The 19708-nt window shown below is 39.1% G+C and overlaps 1 protein-coding gene and 1 long non-coding RNA gene across 2 annotated transcripts in view; both read right to left on the bottom strand.

Moving 5' to 3' along the window:
• Fhos (Formin homology 2 domain containing) overlaps positions 1-19708 on the bottom strand; it is a 93580-nt gene that overhangs the window by 34594 nt on the left and 39278 nt on the right. Inside the window, exon 6 of the mRNA XM_066295277.1 lies at positions 15507-15616. Coding sequence (XP_066151374.1) covers positions 15507-15616 — 110 coding nt within the window. The remainder of the gene's footprint in view (positions 1-15506; positions 15617-19708) is intronic.
• LOC136346268 (uncharacterized) lies at positions 12150-14014 on the bottom strand. The gene is made up of 3 exons (XR_010733274.1): positions 13908-14014; positions 12535-12727; positions 12150-12464 (listed from the first exon to the last, which is right to left on the bottom strand). It is a non-coding gene; the product is annotated as an uncharacterized lncRNA (long non-coding RNA).

Here is a 19708-nt window from a genome sequence, read left to right on the forward strand (position 1 = left end):
AGAATCATAACAAAACCGCAAAGAAAACTCCATTCTTGCTCACCCCAGCGATATCCAGAAAACTATATCCACAAATCACAAATTTTGGAAAATCCCGCGGTAAGTATCAAAAAATCGCGCGATTGGTACCTGTAATGGCTAAGTTATCAACGCGCGGTACCACGTAAAGCGACTGTCGCATACTCGGAAGTGAATGAATGGGTGCTACTCTTCGGGCACCACTTCTCTGCAGGTTCCATTCGATGTATAGTACCCACAACACGGTGGGCTAACGAGATACTGGTTTGGAGATAACAGTGTATTTTGTTACAATCAGGTCGTTGTTGAGACGTTGGGGATGATTTTCCTGTTGCTTGGTACCTTGAAAATGAGGTAGCACTGAACTGCATTGGATATATCGACAAATCAAAATCGAAAAAAGTGTTATTATCGATTCTCTCCTTCACTATTCTATATGTAAAATCTGCCTAAGTGACTTTACATCCAGAAGTGAATCGCAAGTTGGATTTTCTTTGCGTTAACAATATGTTTAATTTTGGTAATGAATCGTATGTTAAGTAGGATGAAGTAAATTTAATTCAAGGCTATGAATGCTCAATTTAAACCCCATTAAAACGTATTTAAATACACTTTTCAACTGAGAGTTACACACTAAATGATTTTAATATTTCTGCACTAAAAATCGTCTTAATATGCACGGAGTGATGTATCATCATAGAAATATTTCAGAGAGCCATAGTGCTCTGCGAAACAATTTGAAATGATGATAATAACTCCATGGTCAAAAAGGTACCATTTTCGTCACATAAGGCGGCAATGTTCCGCCCTTTTTCTCAAACATTTTTAACAGTTTGTACCATTTTAATTTATTTTTAGTTAAAAAAAAATTGATTAAATGCTACGACTTGCTTCAGATAATTGATAAGTAAGCCTGGCGATTTTTTTTCTGACTTCCTCCATATTCTTAATTTCCGTCGATAGACAGTTCGCGAGTTTTACGAAAATGGTGAAAGATACGAAAATACTACAAGAAATCAAAAAACTAAAGAACTGAAGATAGGACTTGAATTTAGCATCAGAATTCATACAGCTTGTCCCAAAAAGAATAAAAAGCATAAAATTTTACGTGACCCCAAAAACCCAAAAAAAAAGATTTTCAAATTTTGTTATACAGGGTCTCAAAGAAAATGATGTATGAAATTTCGAAAATTCAATTGAAGGCACACGTGACCAATCCGCAAAACTAGAGGTAAAATATGAAGTTTTGCCACCCGGGATATCGAAAATGGCGTATTATTGACCATGAGTCTATATGCAATTTTTTGTTATTTTACAGAGCAATTTTGCTCCCTGAAACATTTCCATAATGATATGTTACATCCCATATACATATGTAAAAACTAACGGTTTGCATGTATTGTAATAAAGAATCTAATCAGATCGCACTTAACTTATTTCGCAGCTTCGAAACTGGTGTAAAATCGGCTCAAAAATAATTTTTTACGTGACTTATGACGCAGAATATCATCGAAATGTTATTTTACCGAGCGATTTGCAATCTCAAATCATATGAACTCGACAATAAGCCATTTTCGTTCACCATATGATCATCAGCCTTCTAAGTCAATATCCATTAAAAGCATCTCAAATAATTCAACAAATTGACTTTGTTAGTTCGATGTCGATGGCTGCCAGAGCCTGTAATGCATATGTCTTCGGTTTATGGTAAAATATGTGGTACGATAGGCAATTAGGAAACGTATTTCGTATTTTTAAATATTCCCTTGTTGCACGCTTGATAAACGGTTTTTTTGTTTAAACATCCTCTACAATTCTATGCGTGCGGTTTCTTTCTTATCAAACTTGTCCTCTAACTTGCACTTTCTGCTGGCTCTCCGCATTTGCACGCAAGTGAAATTGCCACTATTTTTTCCCAACTGCTGGGAGTGCGGTAAAACAATGACCAAACTTAATAAGACCAAACATGCAAAGCCTCTACACGGTCGCCGAAAAAAAAAAAAAAAAAGAACAAAAACAAACAAACGCGAGAATGTCCAATCTCGTATGTCTTTTATTGCTCATTTCAGTCGTCAGCCTGAGACATGACGTATCATTATCTCGGCAACTATAAGAGCATTTCACATAAACCGCAAAAAGTCAATTACTGCATCACACAGTAGCTGAAACTTTTCACTTTAAGAACCCATCGGGTTACGTTACGACCGCTAACCGATAATCATATGGAGAACTTTAGCGCATTACATATATTGACAATAATTTGTATACAGCATGAATGCTGCCGGCCAATTTATATTACGTGTCCCAAATTCGAGTTCCAACGTGAGGATCTCGGAAACCGCAAGAGGTCGATTGAATTATCGCAAACAGTCGCAATTTGTTTCGCAACAAAAAGAGCGCCGATAGATCCGTGGGTTGCAGGTGAATTTTTATGGAAAAACCTTTGTGGCCTGCTTATTTTGAATTGAAAATCTAATTTAATTCAGTCAATTTTGATAGCTCACTACCTTCGCCTTGTTTTGTAATGAGCTTCAGCGGATGGATCGGGAGGCAATTTTTGACAGAGCTCACTCCGCTCAGTGTGGTCCATAAATACGAATATCACTGTTTTCACGGGTTGGACAAGGGGGAGACTGGTTTGCTACGTAGAGACAACCTCACTCTCTAAACGTGCTGCAACAGAGAACTCCAACGTCGGAGGAACGTGATGTGGGAGGCGAGCACCACTAGAACTCACTAATTCTACTACACTTTATCATCTGGCTTCCCTCCAAATCGCGAAATTCATTATTACTAGATACTTGCAATTAGCGAAGAAGATGTTAAGTGAAGTGAAGAGATTTTGGGAGAGCGATCTTCGCGTGCATCTCTATCAATAAGCGCAATATTACTGTTTTTCATCGGAGCAATAAAGTGAATTTCAGTTTATCAAGCAGGGAAGCTCTCATTTCGATTGTGAGCTACAATGGAAAGTTTGGCTGCCTGGAGATTTCAGATTTGAAGATTTGCGACTAAATTAACACTCCTCTCCACAGGAAAAGTCAAGCAAAGCGTTGTTTCCGCAATAGAGAAAAGCTCGATTTCTCGATGACCAACTTAATTTTAATTGAGAAAATTAGGTCGACTCCTGTTGCCAAAAAATTCTCATCGTAAAATCACAGAGAAAAACGAAGTCCGCTTTGTTCGACAGAAAATCTCTCGTGCGACTCAAATGCGCTACAATAGGAACGTCGTAGCATGGATTTTTGCCTATAGGCCAAGCCCCATTGCGGAGCCCAACGTGCCCCACATGGGCCAATAGTTTACTGTTTTCATTGTTTTGGGTAAAATTAACTAACCCAATACGTTTTACTCAGACACTTTGCCTTTACAGTTGCCGATACTAACACAATCCCTACTGTTGTATCGCAATTCTCCACGACAAACGATATTTATTGCAGGTTGAAATAGTAATTTCGTTACACTGCTTTACAGTTACAGGTAATCTTACAATGATGATATATAAGATAGTAAAATGGTATAGCGAAATGGGTATGCGTTTACGGTAATATTGTTAGTATTACAGTAGCGTGTGTGGTTATGCCACTAATATGTAAATTTGTTGTGGTAAGATTGGTTTAGTATGAAATTGAATTCTTTGTGCCTTTCTGAGAAGACAGAGATCGAAAATGAATAGACCTCCATAATATTGTTTTTTGCTCGAGGCACGGTTGAAGATCACCACCACACACGCCTTCCAACCGGAAACGAAACTCCTTGACAAATAATTCTTCTGACGGAAATATAAGGAAGTCGCACGCCCAAGGGCAGATTATAGTTAAGCCCAAGTTACAGCTGCACGTAGCGAAATTAATTCAAACGTGTGAGAACCCATTGGATAAATCTGTTTGAGTCGGGGGAAAAATATCATTTCTTGCGCTCACGACTCTCTTCTGGAGCGTCACTTTTTGAATCCGAGATGAATATCCCATCAAGATTATCATGGTGATGTCTTCAGGATCCGTCAATCGAGACCGCAGTCTGCACAATTTCAAATATGCAGGTGAAACTATCATCGAACAGAATTTACATTAGCCATAGACAAACGACCGACATACAAGAAGAGAGTAAAAATAAGTCCATACATATCGCAAAAACCGAATTGCAATAAATTACCGTTCGGTTTAATGGCCTCTGTTTTGATCTAAAAACGTTGTCCGATGAATCTTAAAAAGTATTACAAATCGATCAAAACTGATTTATGTATGATTTAATAGGCAGACATAGTTGATGGGCTGGAATCGAACACTAAATGAGCAGGTTGGTCAGTGTAGTCGTGTTCGGCCTATCAGGTGATGTCCCGTTACGCGTCGTGAGGATGATCCGATGGTACACTGGGTGGTACCTTTAAACGAGCTTTTTCGGTCAATAGTCGTTTGCTTTTTCATTCACTTACGATAATCGCGACAATCGCATTCGCCACATGTACGTTTCTTCGCGTTAACATTTCCGTCAAACGAATTTTATCACGGTTGAGTTCCTGTCAATGTGAATCAGGAAGAAATTGCCGCAAATGCGCGGCGGTTGATGAAATTCTCCTCTGAATGTAACTGGGGCGACCAAAAGTTCTGGAGAATTTCCGACCGATTTTCACTCGTCACATCTGGATCAGGAGAAAAAGCTCTCGGCTACTCGTGCTTTTTTCATGCCAAATTGCACATAAAAAAAAAATCGATAATTTTCAATTCGCCTGCGAAGTGACGGAGGGCAGATGGTCGCATCTCTTGGCTTGTAAGGATTTAAATGATAGCGAACATTCGCCCGCCACTGAATCCCGGATTTAAATATGACGAAATGCAGGCTAAAATCGGTTAAACAGGGATTTAAATTGAGAGAGACGCAGTAAGTAACCTGGATTTTCTGCACTGAAATTGTGCATCTACAGGGTGTTTCATAAACAGACCGTCAAACTTTCAGCGGATGTAAACCTCATAACAACTAACATTTAGATCGAATAAATTTCGGCCCGAAATCGCTTCGTCCCCGAGATACAGCGTACTTAATTTCTTATTATTTTTTATTTTTTAAATATTTCAAAAGCGGTTTGGGATACGAACATAAAATTAGGGGCACGCTATGTGGAGATAAATGTGCATGTTCTGAAGTAGGCAGAATATTTCTACCTAAACCAGTGACGTCCGTGCGGTCAACCAACGTGTCTGCATGTGTAAGCGGCTCAGAATTTAACGAAACCGTACTTTGGAAGAAGAGCATTATTTTGCCATGAGGCATACTTCAAGCATATTTGTCTTCACGTCCTCCAAGTCTGTTAAAAGAGAATTAACTTAACTTCTCTTGAAAAAAATTTTCAAAATTCGCACTAGGGAACCCATATTGGTTTTTTGGTCGGCAGACGATTAAGAAATTATTTTTTTACTATGAAAACGGTTACTTGAGCAACGAAACGCTGAGACACCTTTTTTCTTAAGAATTGAAGGAATAAAAAAGTATATATTCGCATTAAAAAAGTCTATGGCGTGCCATTCCTTCCATTAAAAATATCTCACTGGATGGTCGCACGGGCGCCGCTGGCGTAGGTGGAAATAATCTGCCTGTTCGAGAGCAAGCACGTTTATCCCGCCACAGCGCGTCCCCAATTTCATGTCCTCGTCCCGCACCGTTTTTGAAAAAAAAAAAAATTAAACACTCTGTATCATGGAAACGGAGAGATTTCGGACCTAATTTTATTTGATCTAAATATTTGTTTGTCGGTGTGTTTATGAAAAATCTTGTATAAATCAAATTGAAATACTCGTATAAATGTTTGATCCCATACCGCACTTCAAACAACTTTGATTCTCATCCACGAGACTTGCTTTAAAACGAGTTGAGCTTTTCATATGAGCTATATGGTGAGTCGGCTGAAATGTAAAGGTCAATAAATGAAACTGAATAACTCATGCTGTTCTGCCCAGAAGGCAAGAAAACCCATATTACCAAACGGAAAATCAAATAAGTGATAAAACTAACTTCGAGAAGTGTGACAGGAAAACCAAAGTTGATGATTGCCAAATGCCGAAACGTAAGATTTCTAGTGTAATATCGCCACGTTACAGATGAAGTTTTGCCCCAACTTAACCAACCTCAAATCTGTTACGGCTACTGAGACATCCATGGTCGGACTCCGGAAAGGGGCGCCTTGAATAGTGCAATTTGACCGATAATTGAAATGAAACGAGACAGTAACGCAGAAAACGACGATACAACCAGTGATGGGCAAGGCTTCGAAGATGAGCTAAGAAATTAAAACAGAGAAGAACCCCAGGCCACTTCCGCGGTGGACATCAATCACCACCAAGAACGATCTGAATAGTATCGCGCTCAGCGTCTACGTTCTGAACCGAACGTAATTGAGTGTTAGGGAAACAACTTAAATTTTATCACCTGAAGCCACAATCATTAAGTCTTTGAATTATTGAACAAAAGGCATATTTTCCATGGGAGTTCATAAGGTTAGTCGTCGCAATGTAAACCACATTATAGCAGCTAGGAATATAGGCCAGAACGTGATCTCTAGTGTCAGTGACAGATTTTACCTTTACTTTCTACCACAAGCGTCGCATCCTGGTCTTTGTTGTCTTGATATTCTATTTATCTAGCCGAAGAATGCAGAAAGCTCAAGTAACAACTGGTCTAATAATGTTGAAGGAAAGTACAAAGGACTTAATTAAAGCTCTCGCCACCAGGCCATCAAAATGAATACGTACCAGAGTTGCAAATTGCAGACCGTGGACGCACGCCCTTGTGGCAAGAGAAGTTCGGGGGGCGGAATAATCATCGAGACAAAATTGAAATTATTCACCGTTTTTGGAATTCCCATGACCGCACCATATAAAACTCTCTATTTCTTTAATAATACGTGATCGCTTTTACTGAATTTTATTTCGAATTTATGTCAATAGGTTATGCCGGTCATGTCTGGGCCATTGGTTCGTATGCGATTTAACATTCCTTCACCTAATTTACAGTAAAAGTGAAAACGGCCGTTTGAAGACCGCTGGGATATTTTACGATTATGACAGTAGTTATCTAGCGCCTGCCATTGTAGATTTGTTCTTTAAAAGCCATAAAAGCAAACGGCAGCGAAACGAAACAAGATGATTCTCGGATGGATGCAGAACGAGCGACATTTTTTACACCACAAAGCGGGATTTTATCTCGACTCACTGATGCATTAAATGACTTTTTATCACTGTCAAGGCCTAGCCGAGACTTACTTTTCTGCGTGACCTTAATATCCTGAAATACTTTCTTGCCGAGGATTTGCGTTATTGGATTTAAAGATCCAAATTGCCCCTAATAAATCATTTATCGGCTTCGTGCCTCTACAGGGTCCTGTAACGGCGCGGCAGCCTTCCTTAGCTTCCGCGCCAATAAAGGTAACCATTTTGTTCCGCGAGATCGCGCTGCACGCGAGGGCGCCTTACCCCACTACGTTACGCAACTACGTTATTTTAAACGGAACCTCGAAATTTTTCCGTTATTTTCGGATTTCGCGTCGAGTTCTGCAGTCAGTTCATGTGGGGGGTCCCACCGTTAAAATTTACCCTCTTCGAGTTACTCGTGAAGAGTTGAAAAATTTGACAGGTGCAAGGTTGCACCTGTAATCGGTGTCGTGCGCTGACCGCTGTCAGACCGCTGGGATCAGCCTTCTGGAGCTCAAAAACGGTTTACAGTCCGACGTGTTTCGATTTTTAAAAAACCGCAACCGCCGAAATGGCCGAAGCTGCATAACTGCAAACCTCGGTAGCTCGCTAGCTGCTAACAGGAAGCCGCAATTTTCTCGACGGCTTCGCGCTCAGAATTAAAAAATCCACGATTTTCTTAAAATTGCCCTACCCCGAAACCCGGCCATTTCCGAGTTCCAGAAAAGTGGCCCTTTTGGCTTCCAAACGTTTTGACAGTCCTAAGAAATGTCAAAATGCCATTTGACATGACTTCTGACATCTTCTCTAGCCGATCAAGTGCGCTTATCACAATTTGCAGATTGCGATTGTCACGGTACACAAAAGACAGCGAATAGTTCCAGAATTTCCAGATTTTTATTCGCGTTTGCTGTTAAAAGTCGCGAACATTCTTATTCAAAATAACGAATATTTCAAGAGTTGATCGATGAGATTTTTGTTTTGAAAGAAAGTGAGAAAAATTGCTTTCCGTCCAGTAGAACTTATGCTACTCGGTTCTCTGAGAGACGCCATCCAGAAGTCATCAGCTTTGGTACTGACTTGAGCGATTTCGGTCAAATTTGAAGTGTCAACTATAAAAAACGGGAAAGACCGAAATCGTCAAAAGTGACTGTCGAAACATTTCGAAGCTACGAAACTTTCGAGAACTCAGAAATGGCTGGCTTTAGGGATGGGGGAATGTTAGCAAAAGTTGGAGGTTTTTGAATTCTGAACTCGCTGATGTCGAGAAAAATGGGGCATTCTGTGTAAAATAAGCAAGTTATTGAAGTTTGAAGTTGTGCAACTTCCAAGACCTGTTTAGACGGTTGTGAAACACTTTTTTTAATCAAATCGTGGCTTATTAGGTCCTTTTTAAACCCTAGAAGACTGACTCCGAAATTAACAACAGTTGGCACACTACCGCTTTCCTTGGAAGCTGCAGTTATAAGATGTTCCAAATTTTTCCGAATAACTCAGAAGCGGTATTAGACAACTTTCACAAACTCACCTTAAAATCGAACAAAAAATCCGAAAAAAAATAGCGAGCCACACTTAAAATAACGAAGTTTTGTGTCGTCACATTTTTTGGATCACCCCGTACATTAGAAAATTATCTCTGGAAATATGCTTTTATGCGCTGTGTAATTCTACAAAAGAAAAAAATTGTTAACTTTATTGGCACAGACGCTACGGAAATCTAACACACTATTGCAGGACCCTGTACATAGTAAAAGATATTTTTTTTATCAAACCGGTTACAGTTCGGCTTTTAATGATGTACACGTTCGGTTTAGTCGCTTAATGCCTTTGGGTGCTCTCAATCAAAATATCACCAATATTTTTTTAGCATCAGGCTTTCCCAAGGATGATTCGACGATGCAGGTCCAAATAGGAGGCAAAAATCTCCAAGAGACTTAGTCGTTGCTGCGCGCGTATTATTCATAAATAAACGCTATTATATCGAACTTCGACGGGGATTTTGCAGATTTTAGCAGAAACTTAAAACATTTTTATCCTACACGAAACCAATTCTTCGATTTCCAGTTAAGGAGCGACAGTCCTCAGCTGAACCTGAATTAACTGGCACGTGTGTGGGGAGAGTTTCTTGTTCTCACGTTAAACTTGACCAACAGTTGAAGTGAGCGCAGCGATCTGGAGAACCACCGCAACGAAAGGAGACACTCTGATGGTTACCTCGATAGTAAGTTACTTCACATGGAGTTGAGCAAAACACTCAGGATCCTCTTCTCAGAAGTATGATTTTCTTAAATGGAACACTCGGTGTACTATTACGTTTTTTTAGCTCTGGAACCGTCAGCGAAAAATTTATCTATATACAGGGTTGCTCAGTAGTGCGTCAAAGTACGACATTTCAGTAAATATGAGTTTTAAAAGGAAATGTTTCGTATCAAGGTTTTTGGTTTTTAAGAAACAAGTATTTAAAAATTACTTTCAAATGTACAGGGTCCGTTATAAATTGATGGTAGTACCAATTTAGGTTAAAAAAAAAAACGCTAATTTTTTTCCCATTTTCAGATATATTTTGTTAGATTTTAATCTAAAGGGTCTCCTGTTTCCGATTCCGAGTTATTCGGGAAAATTTGAAAAAAAAATCGGTACTGTAGCCTAAACGCTGCGAATGTTGGAATCGGCTATATGGGGGCTCCATGAAGATCTAATGAGCTACGTTTTCAGACATTTTAATTGAAAAAAATAGTTCCATAACCCCCGAAATAAGCATCTGAAGTAGCATGACTTTAAACCCCTATAATTTACTTGTTGCACATGGAATGCCCCATTTTTCTCAACGGCCTCGCGTCCAAAAATCTATAACTTTTGTTGTCATTACCCTATCCCCAAACACAGCCGTTTTTAAGTTCCCGAAAGCTGCCTCCTTTTAGCTGCTAAACGTTTCAAAAGTCGCACCGGTGACGTCACCATAGACAAATATTACCCGATGTCCGGTAACGGTCAGTAACAAAACTACGGAAAATAATTTTATTTTTATGCAAATAAGGTGTTCACAACAAATTCTCCTCTATTTCAATCAGAACGCATTTGTAATCCGGATAAAATATTTTTCGAATTTTCGTGAGTAACTCGGAAAAGGAAAATTTTTTAGATAAAACCTTTTAAATAAGCTCACTCTAAAATTTAACGATAAATTCGAGTTACATTATTGGGGAGTTACATTTAAACAACATTACTTGGTACTACCACATATTTATAACGGACCCTGTACATTTGGAAATAATTTTAAAATACGTAGCTCTCAAAAATCAGAAACTGGCGTGAAATATTTCCTCCTAAAACTTATATTTACTGAGATATCGCACTTTGGCGTAGTTAGGAGCAACCCTGTATAGTTCTGTATTCGTCTCTAACAGTTTTCGAGATTTTGAAACTTAAAACTTTTTTCTATAAGAGGCCAGGAAATCGACATTTTTAAATGAGACCTGTGTATTATGATGTTTTGCATTTTTATCGACGCTTACAAGGATTATTATATTTTTGTACAAGGGGGAGAATGCTGTAACAGTAACGGCATACTCGTTATTAAACGTTCCAAAATTATCCTCAAAAACTAAATATCCCTCCCATTTCCTTATTTCTTTTCCACAGATTGGCTTTGTCGCATTGCAATTTGGTGGTTCAAACAGGATCCTTCCCAAATCGACTTAAAAAAGTGCCAAATTCACTTTTTGATCTACTAAATTTTCTCAGAAACAAACACAATTTCGACTGAAAAAACCGAGTTTAGCAAAGCGCCAGCAGGATCAAAACACAGGCCATTACAACTGCAAATCGCCGGTGAAAGGTCTGAAATGCCCGACATATAAAGGATGGCTGGCCACTGGGCATTATTTCAGCTGAAAAATAGGCTTTTGTTTGAATTTAGTTCACTTCCTACTTAAATGTTAATGGACGCCATTGTTGGAGGTAGAAAAGCGATATTTTCCTGTGATAAAACTCCCGGACATCTTTAGAGATCATGAACGGGAAGTTGAGTATGTAACAAAGACGAGTTTTTTTTTTCTTATTAAATGTGATGTCTTCCGTTGAGTAAAATGCAACAGTTATTTTTCCACTATGGACGAAACTGAATAGTTAACGGTCCGTGCAGTGCTATCTCCCTTAACACATCAGAAACAACGAGACAGAATCCGCAAAGGCGTCGATGCGATAAAGAGTTAATTGCAGCTTTTAACATGGCCAGTTAGCGTTAATTGTGCACCAATCATGACTTAATGGCCGATAGTCGCTCGTAAAAAGGAGCATTACTGTCAGATATTATATAAATGTGAGCCTGGGTCTTTAGCAGTGCCAGTGATAAGGCACGAATAGCTGTAAATGCAGTGCATTAATAAGAAAAATTATTGGTGCTCTTATCTCGATGTCCCATTGCGCCAATCCCCGAACACAAGAGCTTGGAATTCTCAAAAGTACTTCCTACGACTCTACACAAGAATTCCGAGAACCTCACTCGATCCCCAGAAGTGTCTAGGAACAGTTCATCGGAATTTTCGAGCAGTTCTCAAATTTCTCGAGTAAACTATTCGAGAAATACCAAGAAGCTCTTAAAAGTTATATGATCTGAACGTGAAATTTCGAAAACCTTTCTTGAACATCATGAGCATTTTGTACAGGAGCCTCTAGAGGGATCTACAAGTTTTTTGCAAATCACAAATTCACTGGAAAACACTTCAAAATATACAGGGCAGTGTTTCAAAACTATGAGGTCGAATTTCTGGGGATTCTTCAGTGTAACAATAGAAAGCGTTTGATCACTAGAACCCAAGTCTGGAACTGTCTCCTTAATGCACTACAGCCTCATCGCGCTTTCAGATGGTTATGCGAAAAAATGTGTTTTGTCGATTTTTGGGACGTTTTATTTTAATTTGTATTTACACAATAATGCAACAGTAATTGTTCAAAATTTATTTATATTAAACGTGTATATATTCAGTATTTGGGTCGTCAGTTCAGACAATATTGGATTGGCAGAGGTGGCCCACTTCCGCGGTTCCCTAGGTCACCCGATCTAACACCCTTAGATTTTTCCTGCCTGAAACGTCTGGTCATTAAATGCCAGTGGAGACAGAGCAAGATCTGATTGTACAAATCACTGCAGCATCTGAAGTCGTTCAAAAGAGTTGTCGAACTTTTGTCCAAGTCCAGAGAAACCATATACGTCGTTTAAATGAATAGAACGAAGTTCAAGGACGACATTTTGAGTAATTACTGTAAAATTATTTTATGCAAAATAAATTAAAATAAGACGTACAAAAACTCGATAAAAACATTTTCGTACCGAACTGTTTTAAAGCATCGTAAGGCCATAGCGAGTTCTTCTATTGTTGCACTAAACAATCCCTAGAAGTTTGAATCCCACAGTTCTGAAACACCGTTTAGAATTATTCCCAACGCTCCTAGGGACTCTTAATAGTAGTATCAAAGCCTCATAATGTCCAGAATCTCCCTCGTTCCGAAGAGAAACATCGACCCTGTACAGGAATATTTGCAGAGTTACAGGAAATCCGAAAAAGTAAATCTGATTTTCCGTATAAAAATGAAAATCATGATGAACTCCACAAATGTTCAATTGATTCTCAGAAACGTCTAGCAGTGGCTCAGATAGAGGTTTGAGGCACTTTGAAAGTTTCTAAAAAGCTACAAGTTTCCTAAGAACAAATAACGGAAATGCTGATGTACTCGAGAAATTCTAGAAAAATCTAACAAGTAGTATGTGTCAAAATTTTGCAAATCTCGTTTAGTCATCAAAAACGTTTAAAAAAAAATGAAAAATAAAAAAATCCTTATAAAAAAAATCCTGAAGTGTTCCAAAAATCACTAGGCGCTCTCAAAATTAATCTGACCGTTCCAAACTGACGAGAACTTCACTTGATCGCTATAAATGTATAGCAACGCTTACAGAACTATTTGGGGAGTTGCTAGTATACTAGAAATCCCTAGAAACACTCAAAAGCGGATAGTATGATGGGCCAAAAATATCGAGAGCCGCGCTTGACTGCCAGAACTATGTATTAATAGGAATTTTTAGAAAAGAGTCACAAATACTGCTTGAGTCATACGTTGCCTGAAAAATCTCGAAGAACTCCCAATGTCTCTACAAATTTTCAAAAGCAGTAAACTTCCTAAAATGGCAAAATTCGTATTTGGTCTCCAAAAATGTTCCGTAGCACTTGGGAAAAATAATTGAACGCCCGAGAATCGGGATTTTGCAGGGCGCTTTAGAGACCAAGAAAAAAATAATGACGCGGGTGAAAAATTCTCTTTAAAAAAGCACGAAAACCCTGGAGTAGGCATTTCGACAATTTCTAGAGACTCTCAAAAGCGCTCCTGAGACTAATTAGAATCACTTGAAGGGAACGAAAATCGTACTACATGCAAAGCGTTATTGTTCAAAAGTACCGAGACGGTACTTTCAAACGATACATATCTGTAATCACAAGCGAATGTCAGCTGTCTGCGCGATATAACCACGAACAGCTGGAGGTAACCTCAGCAGGTCCCAGAACGACTTTAATTAGATATAGTTCTTGCAGGATGTGTTTTTTGCTACCATTCAGATGAATGAAAGCTCTGAAGTTGTCAGGTGTCGGATTTAACCACATTCCTCCCTTTAGCGAAGAACAAAAGGTCTAGTTAGCAACTATCACTTACCTGGTGTTACTAGAAAAAGTGTCATAACTCAAGTACCGCATCCTGTCGGTTGAAGCAGGTTCTAACGAGATTTAACAGAGCAGGAAGATCAAACATTCGGGTCGAACATTTCGGGGAAACTGAGCGATTATTGCAAAGCGAATCCGAAAATAATATTGTTTTTCGGGAATGTCATCCAAAAATATGCAGGAGTGTAACAGTTTTATTTATTGTTTTAGAAGTACCAAATAGACGATGAAAATCGTTTCTGAGACGAGATGGATTACGATTTATCCCCATTTGGGAACTTTAAAGTAGACGTGTCACAGCTACATCTTCGTGACTTCCCTAAAGTCAGCTAAGCTGCGACCCTATTTTTCATACAGGGTTTCGATACATATTGACTTCTGGACGCTGACTGCGAGAAGAGTTTTGACTATTCTACGCGCACCCTGTCCAGTTAGGCTCGGTGGAGGTGTGGTGAATGCAGATCGAACTTCGGACAACTACCGATTCCAGTAGGAGAACACGATCATAATGTCAAAAAGCTAATGGAAAAAATCAGACGTAGCTCTAAAGATGACTCGCCGAATGAGAGAATTAATAGTTCAATTAAGGGCCAAATTATCGATATTCTCTCAACTTTGAAACGGAATCTATAGATGCAGAATCTTATTTCCACTCACAATGAATTTACAGGAGCAACAATTATTGATCAAAATATGCCTGATCATCAATACCGTTTTTTTAGATATCACCTATAAATGATTGCTTCACAGAATTGGTATTTTACGCAAGTAATCTCTCATCTTCGAAGCGCAAAACAACTCAGTATACATAGTATACATAATTATGGCTCAAATTACCATTTTAGCCTGGCAGATATTTCAAATTATAGGCCTCATATTATTTAATACTAAATGCAAATCTTGCAATCAAAAGGAGAAATTATACAACTCGAGAATCAAATCACTTGCCCGTGTTAATTGAATACAAGAGACTTTTTCATTGCATTGCCTAGTTCATTCCGATGATAGGAGCAAGATAATTATCTCATAACTCTCAAATCGCGTATTAGTAATAATTACGTTCGTTAATGTTAAGGTGCAATAATTAATGCTTTTGATAATGCACCGGCAACTTCCTTACGATGGAAAACACTTTAGTTAGTGATGGGAAACGTCGCGAGCATTTCTTTGCAGAGAAATTTCCGTACTTTAAAATAAACAAACGGCTACAGAATTTCAGCCTAAAACCGATGTTTGGACATGGTCCAAGTGGGTATCCAGGTGCACGACTGTAACCTTGCAAAATGTGCGAAAAATTATTGCAGAAATTCGGGTGTGGTGCGCAAAATTAGCTTGCAGGAAATCTCATAAAATCCATTAGAATTAAGTTGGCAAGGGCGCAAAACTAAATTCAAATCCAAGTCACTGACCATTGTCAAATGTAACTTTTAAAGCATTTTCGCAAGCTCGAAATATACCAACAACTATGACTCATGCCAATTTGCTGGTTAGATTCAGTGCAGTTTGTTTGACTGTAGGAAAATTTATGGCCCCATTAATCACATTTGCTAAAGCTCGTACTGTAAAACGTTAGAGATTTTAGGAGTCTTACTTCGATTGAAACCCCTCGAAATCTTCCGGCTGCTCCGAAATCGAGGCCTCGAGGTCCAGGTAAGCTCCGTAGTCCCCATCCTTGTATATCTGAAGGGCTGCATCGTCCAACTGCAACAAAAAAAATCCACGTTTAGATTTCTTGACTGAATGGTGGAAGAACAAAATTAGTTTCTCGCGCGGTACCATGCGATAAACCGTGAGCAATGGGTCTTTCCACACGGCCAACAATTTTTTCATATAATATCGTCTTTTTTTCCCTAAAAGGCAGCGTGTCGTTATTCCAAAAAAGCAATTTTGACACAATCGAATAAATTTAACTGGACGTTTATAGTATTCAGAGTTGGCGAGGCGTAAAACACCTTTAATTGTCGTTTCTTCGTAATTCTAGGGAATTCAAAGAAACGGGACTCAGGCTCGTTTTTGCGTTTACTGTTAGGGCTTTGCCATTTCACGTCCTGGATGACGAGCTGGTGTGTACTAAAATGGCTCTTCGAAGAACGCATCGGTTCATTCGAGGCGAAAAATGGTCGTTATCAAAGTTCCGTAAAGCGTGGATTGATTTACAAATTTTTGCTAATCAACAACCGAAATGAAACGAGTGAACATCCCACGTAAAACAAAATAAATCGGGAACCCGTGGTACGGTACCGACATGAAGATGTCGCTCTCTAAATGTCGCAAAAGCACTTTTTTGGCTATAGGCGCGCAAAGGACAGTAAAACACAAATGTACATGCCATGTGTCCCGGAGCACCCCGAACCTGGACATAGGAGACTAATATGAAAAACCGATTTTTATTTTTTTGCGCCTGCATTAACGATCCATTTGAAGAACTTTTACACGGAGGTTACAGTATTTAAAACAGGCTTTCATTCCGCAATTTTTTCAATCTTCTAACTAGAGCCGTTTCGCCTCAAAACGGCTTCAAATTTCAAAAATTTAAACGTCCCGCGTTACCGTTCGAGATCACGATTGGTCAGAGTCAACCTGAGAATTAAACGAACAGAAAATCGTGATTCTGACCAATCGTGGCCTCGAACGATGAGGCGGGACATTCAAAATTTCGAAATTTGGAAGCATTTTGTGCCAAAACGGCTCTAATTAGGAGATTGGGAAAATTTCACAATGTTGAACGGTTTTGAGCACTATTACCTCCGTGTGCAAGTTTTTCAATTGGTTAATTCGTGTAGGCGCAAAAAAAACAAAAACCGATTTCCCATGTCAATCTCCTACCTCCAGGGTTCGCCTGGACAACCGGTATTACATATTTAACCAGAAATTTTTTGTTTTCTGTTAAAAAAAATGCGAGTTTCCTAACGAGAACTGAAGGATATAACAAAATCCTGTTTATTTTTCCAATTATTTAATCACCGATCTTCCGGCCTTCATACGAAAATAAAACTAAACCCACGTTCAGTCTGAAAGCATTATACATATACGAATGGAGTCATTCTACCTAATTAAGCACAAATGATAGCTCCTGAGGTGTCGGATCAGTTAGGAAATGCCCAGTTTTGTGTAACGAGTGAATTCTTGTTGGACGAGCGAAGCAGCAATGTAACACGAGTTACCCTGGAATGTGACGTGAGTTACCCCACAGCATTGTACAAGTTACAGTAAAATAGTATTTTCTCGTCCTACAAAATGCTGGGAAATTTCGTATTTTTCTATAGCTCCCTCGATTCAGCAATGTGATGCGTTGATTCAGTCTCATTCAGATTATTGATGACCTGGCTGCAGAAAGTTAACGAATCTTCCTTCGTCCATATATTTTACAGCCTTTGGTTGTGCATAGAAGATTTTCTACATTTTCGAAATCTTGAAAACGCTGAAATACCAAATTACGGCCTTCAGAGAATCAAAATTTTCCTAGATTTTCAGAGTATAATTTGTTTAATTTGTGCATTCATATAAAGAAAATGACACATCTGCAGCCCACTCGCCATCACAAGAAAGTGGAAATTTTCGCTTCGAGCAAAAATCAAACCAATTTCATTAACTCCCTAATGAGATTAATTCGAGTCTTCTTGGGTCCGCCGAAGATCGTAAGAAGAGGTCATTCAGCTTAGCATAAATAAAGACCTTAAAAACCCTGAAGGAGAAGATAGAGGAAATTGAGCATTAAACCAGAAACAGTCCAAATCTTCTTCGATCTTGAGAAAATCACAGAACGAAGCTGTGGATTGATTTATAGGTATACGTGTGTGCTGAAGAGTGGTGTAATCTTCTTCGTAGCTACGACCGAAAGTAATAGAATTAAAGTAAGCTTCGACAAGCACCTATTATTAATTTAAACGATCAAAGAATATTACTTTTTCGCCATGAAATAACCAACAGCTTTCTGCACCGTCTCAAGAACGTCAAGTACACCTCCATGATAGTAGTACTGGAGGCTCATTACATGACTGGAACATGTAATAACTATAAGTTAAAGGCCTCGTATTGGGGTGATTAGAAAATAAAGAGCCAAGAAGGTATGGGATTGGAAGTGATTACTACGTTAATTTCACTAGAAGCACACTGTTAATTATAAACCTAATACGTTGGCTATTAGAGTTTAACAACGCATGTGATGCATGCTTTAAGCACGGGAATATGTATTCGAGACGTGTATTGAACAATGCTTTTCGTTGTTAGCCTTTGAATTTCATTAGATCGGAAAAAGGCCTTTTTACGCGCGCGGTGTATTTTTTGCGTGCGTTCACGTGAACTGCGCAGCTTCAAAGTAACTGATTAATTAAATTCGAATTATAGTAATTTTGATTCAGTTTTTTGTTGACTTCTAAATTATACATCCTTGTTCTTATTAAACCAGCCCCGCTTCTCTATTCATCTACGGGATTCTCGTGCTACCAAATCAAATCTTCTTCGTGTAGCTTGGTAAGTTTTATAAGGGTTTTCATAGGAAAATGAGTGGTCAAGAATTCGATGAATTTTTAAATAATTATTCTGAATCTGAATTTGGGCTTCTAATTAATAGAAGTTTCGGTACGATTTTTCGAATCTCTCAGAGTGACCCTGGATGAGAAAATGGTGCTCGTGCAGACGACTACCGCCGTTATGGGGGCCCAGGTTAGACGACTGCCCGGGACACCGGACATCCTTGGCGAAGGGTTTTGCTTGGGGACAGACGGGCGGCCATTAAAAATTTTACCCATGGCGCCAGCCTTGCTAAGGCCGGCTCTGCGTGAAGAACTGCGTTTTCATCCCAAATCGTGTTGATGCACGTTGCCCTGAAGTAATGGATATTTTTATGCACTTGTTAGGTATCGTATGACAATCGAGCGGGTGCAAATTGCCACCGTTATTCGCGCGCGAGTGATTGTGTCAGCGTAACAATGAGGCACCGGTATTAGCGAAATATCAAATTTAACAGATGAAAGAGCTTCTCAAGAAGTAATATACTAATAGTGGTTGTGTGTGGTTGGCTAAACGTTTTTGGGGATTTCGGTCGAAATAACTAGTAACGAAAAGCAGTGACCGAAGAAAAATCCAAAGCACCTAAGGCAGGACCGCAGGCTCCGAACAGGTCTATTATTGCCCGCATATCTCTCTCTTCGTGCCTCCTTTGGCTGTTTTAAAAGGAATTTCGAGCACAATTATTACTCAAGGAAAAATCCGTTAAAGCTAACTATTGTAAAACAAAAAAGTAATAATATCTTTTAATACCACGACATATCCGCACAAATTTACTGTCCCATTATTTCTGCCGCATCGCTTGTGTAGCCGATTCGATATGGGCGAGGGAGAGGAAACGTGCCCTTGGCATTAAGTTCCATCTTTCAAAGTCAATGGTCCATCGAAGGCCGCAATCCTTCGGGCATTAGAGAAAGTGATGTAAGTAAGTGTAGCTTCCAGCGGTCACTTTTTTTTTTTTTTTCAATTTTCTTTCGACGGAAGAACGAGCCGAAGAGGAAGTTTTCGTTAATTTCGGGCAGCAATTGCAATCGAAAAGGAAACAAAATCAGGTTGAACACCGAGCGACCGATGAAAGAAATCCGAAAAAGAAATCCTGTCACGAGAGCGCAACCTAAAAATATCTTACGAGCAAAGATGACCAATACTGACCCAGAATTATTCAGTACATGCCCGGTTCAGGTGTGCCTGGTCAACCATTAAGGCCATCCAGATTGACCGATGGTTTATTTATTCAAATCCCGCCAAGAGCGAGCAATTTCGATAATGAAAAACAAGTCGTTT

This window comes from Euwallacea fornicatus, chromosome 22 (assembly GCF_040115645.1).
Source record: "Euwallacea fornicatus isolate EFF26 chromosome 22, ASM4011564v1, whole genome shotgun sequence".
Lineage (NCBI taxonomy): Eukaryota > Metazoa > Arthropoda > Insecta > Coleoptera > Curculionidae > Euwallacea > Euwallacea fornicatus.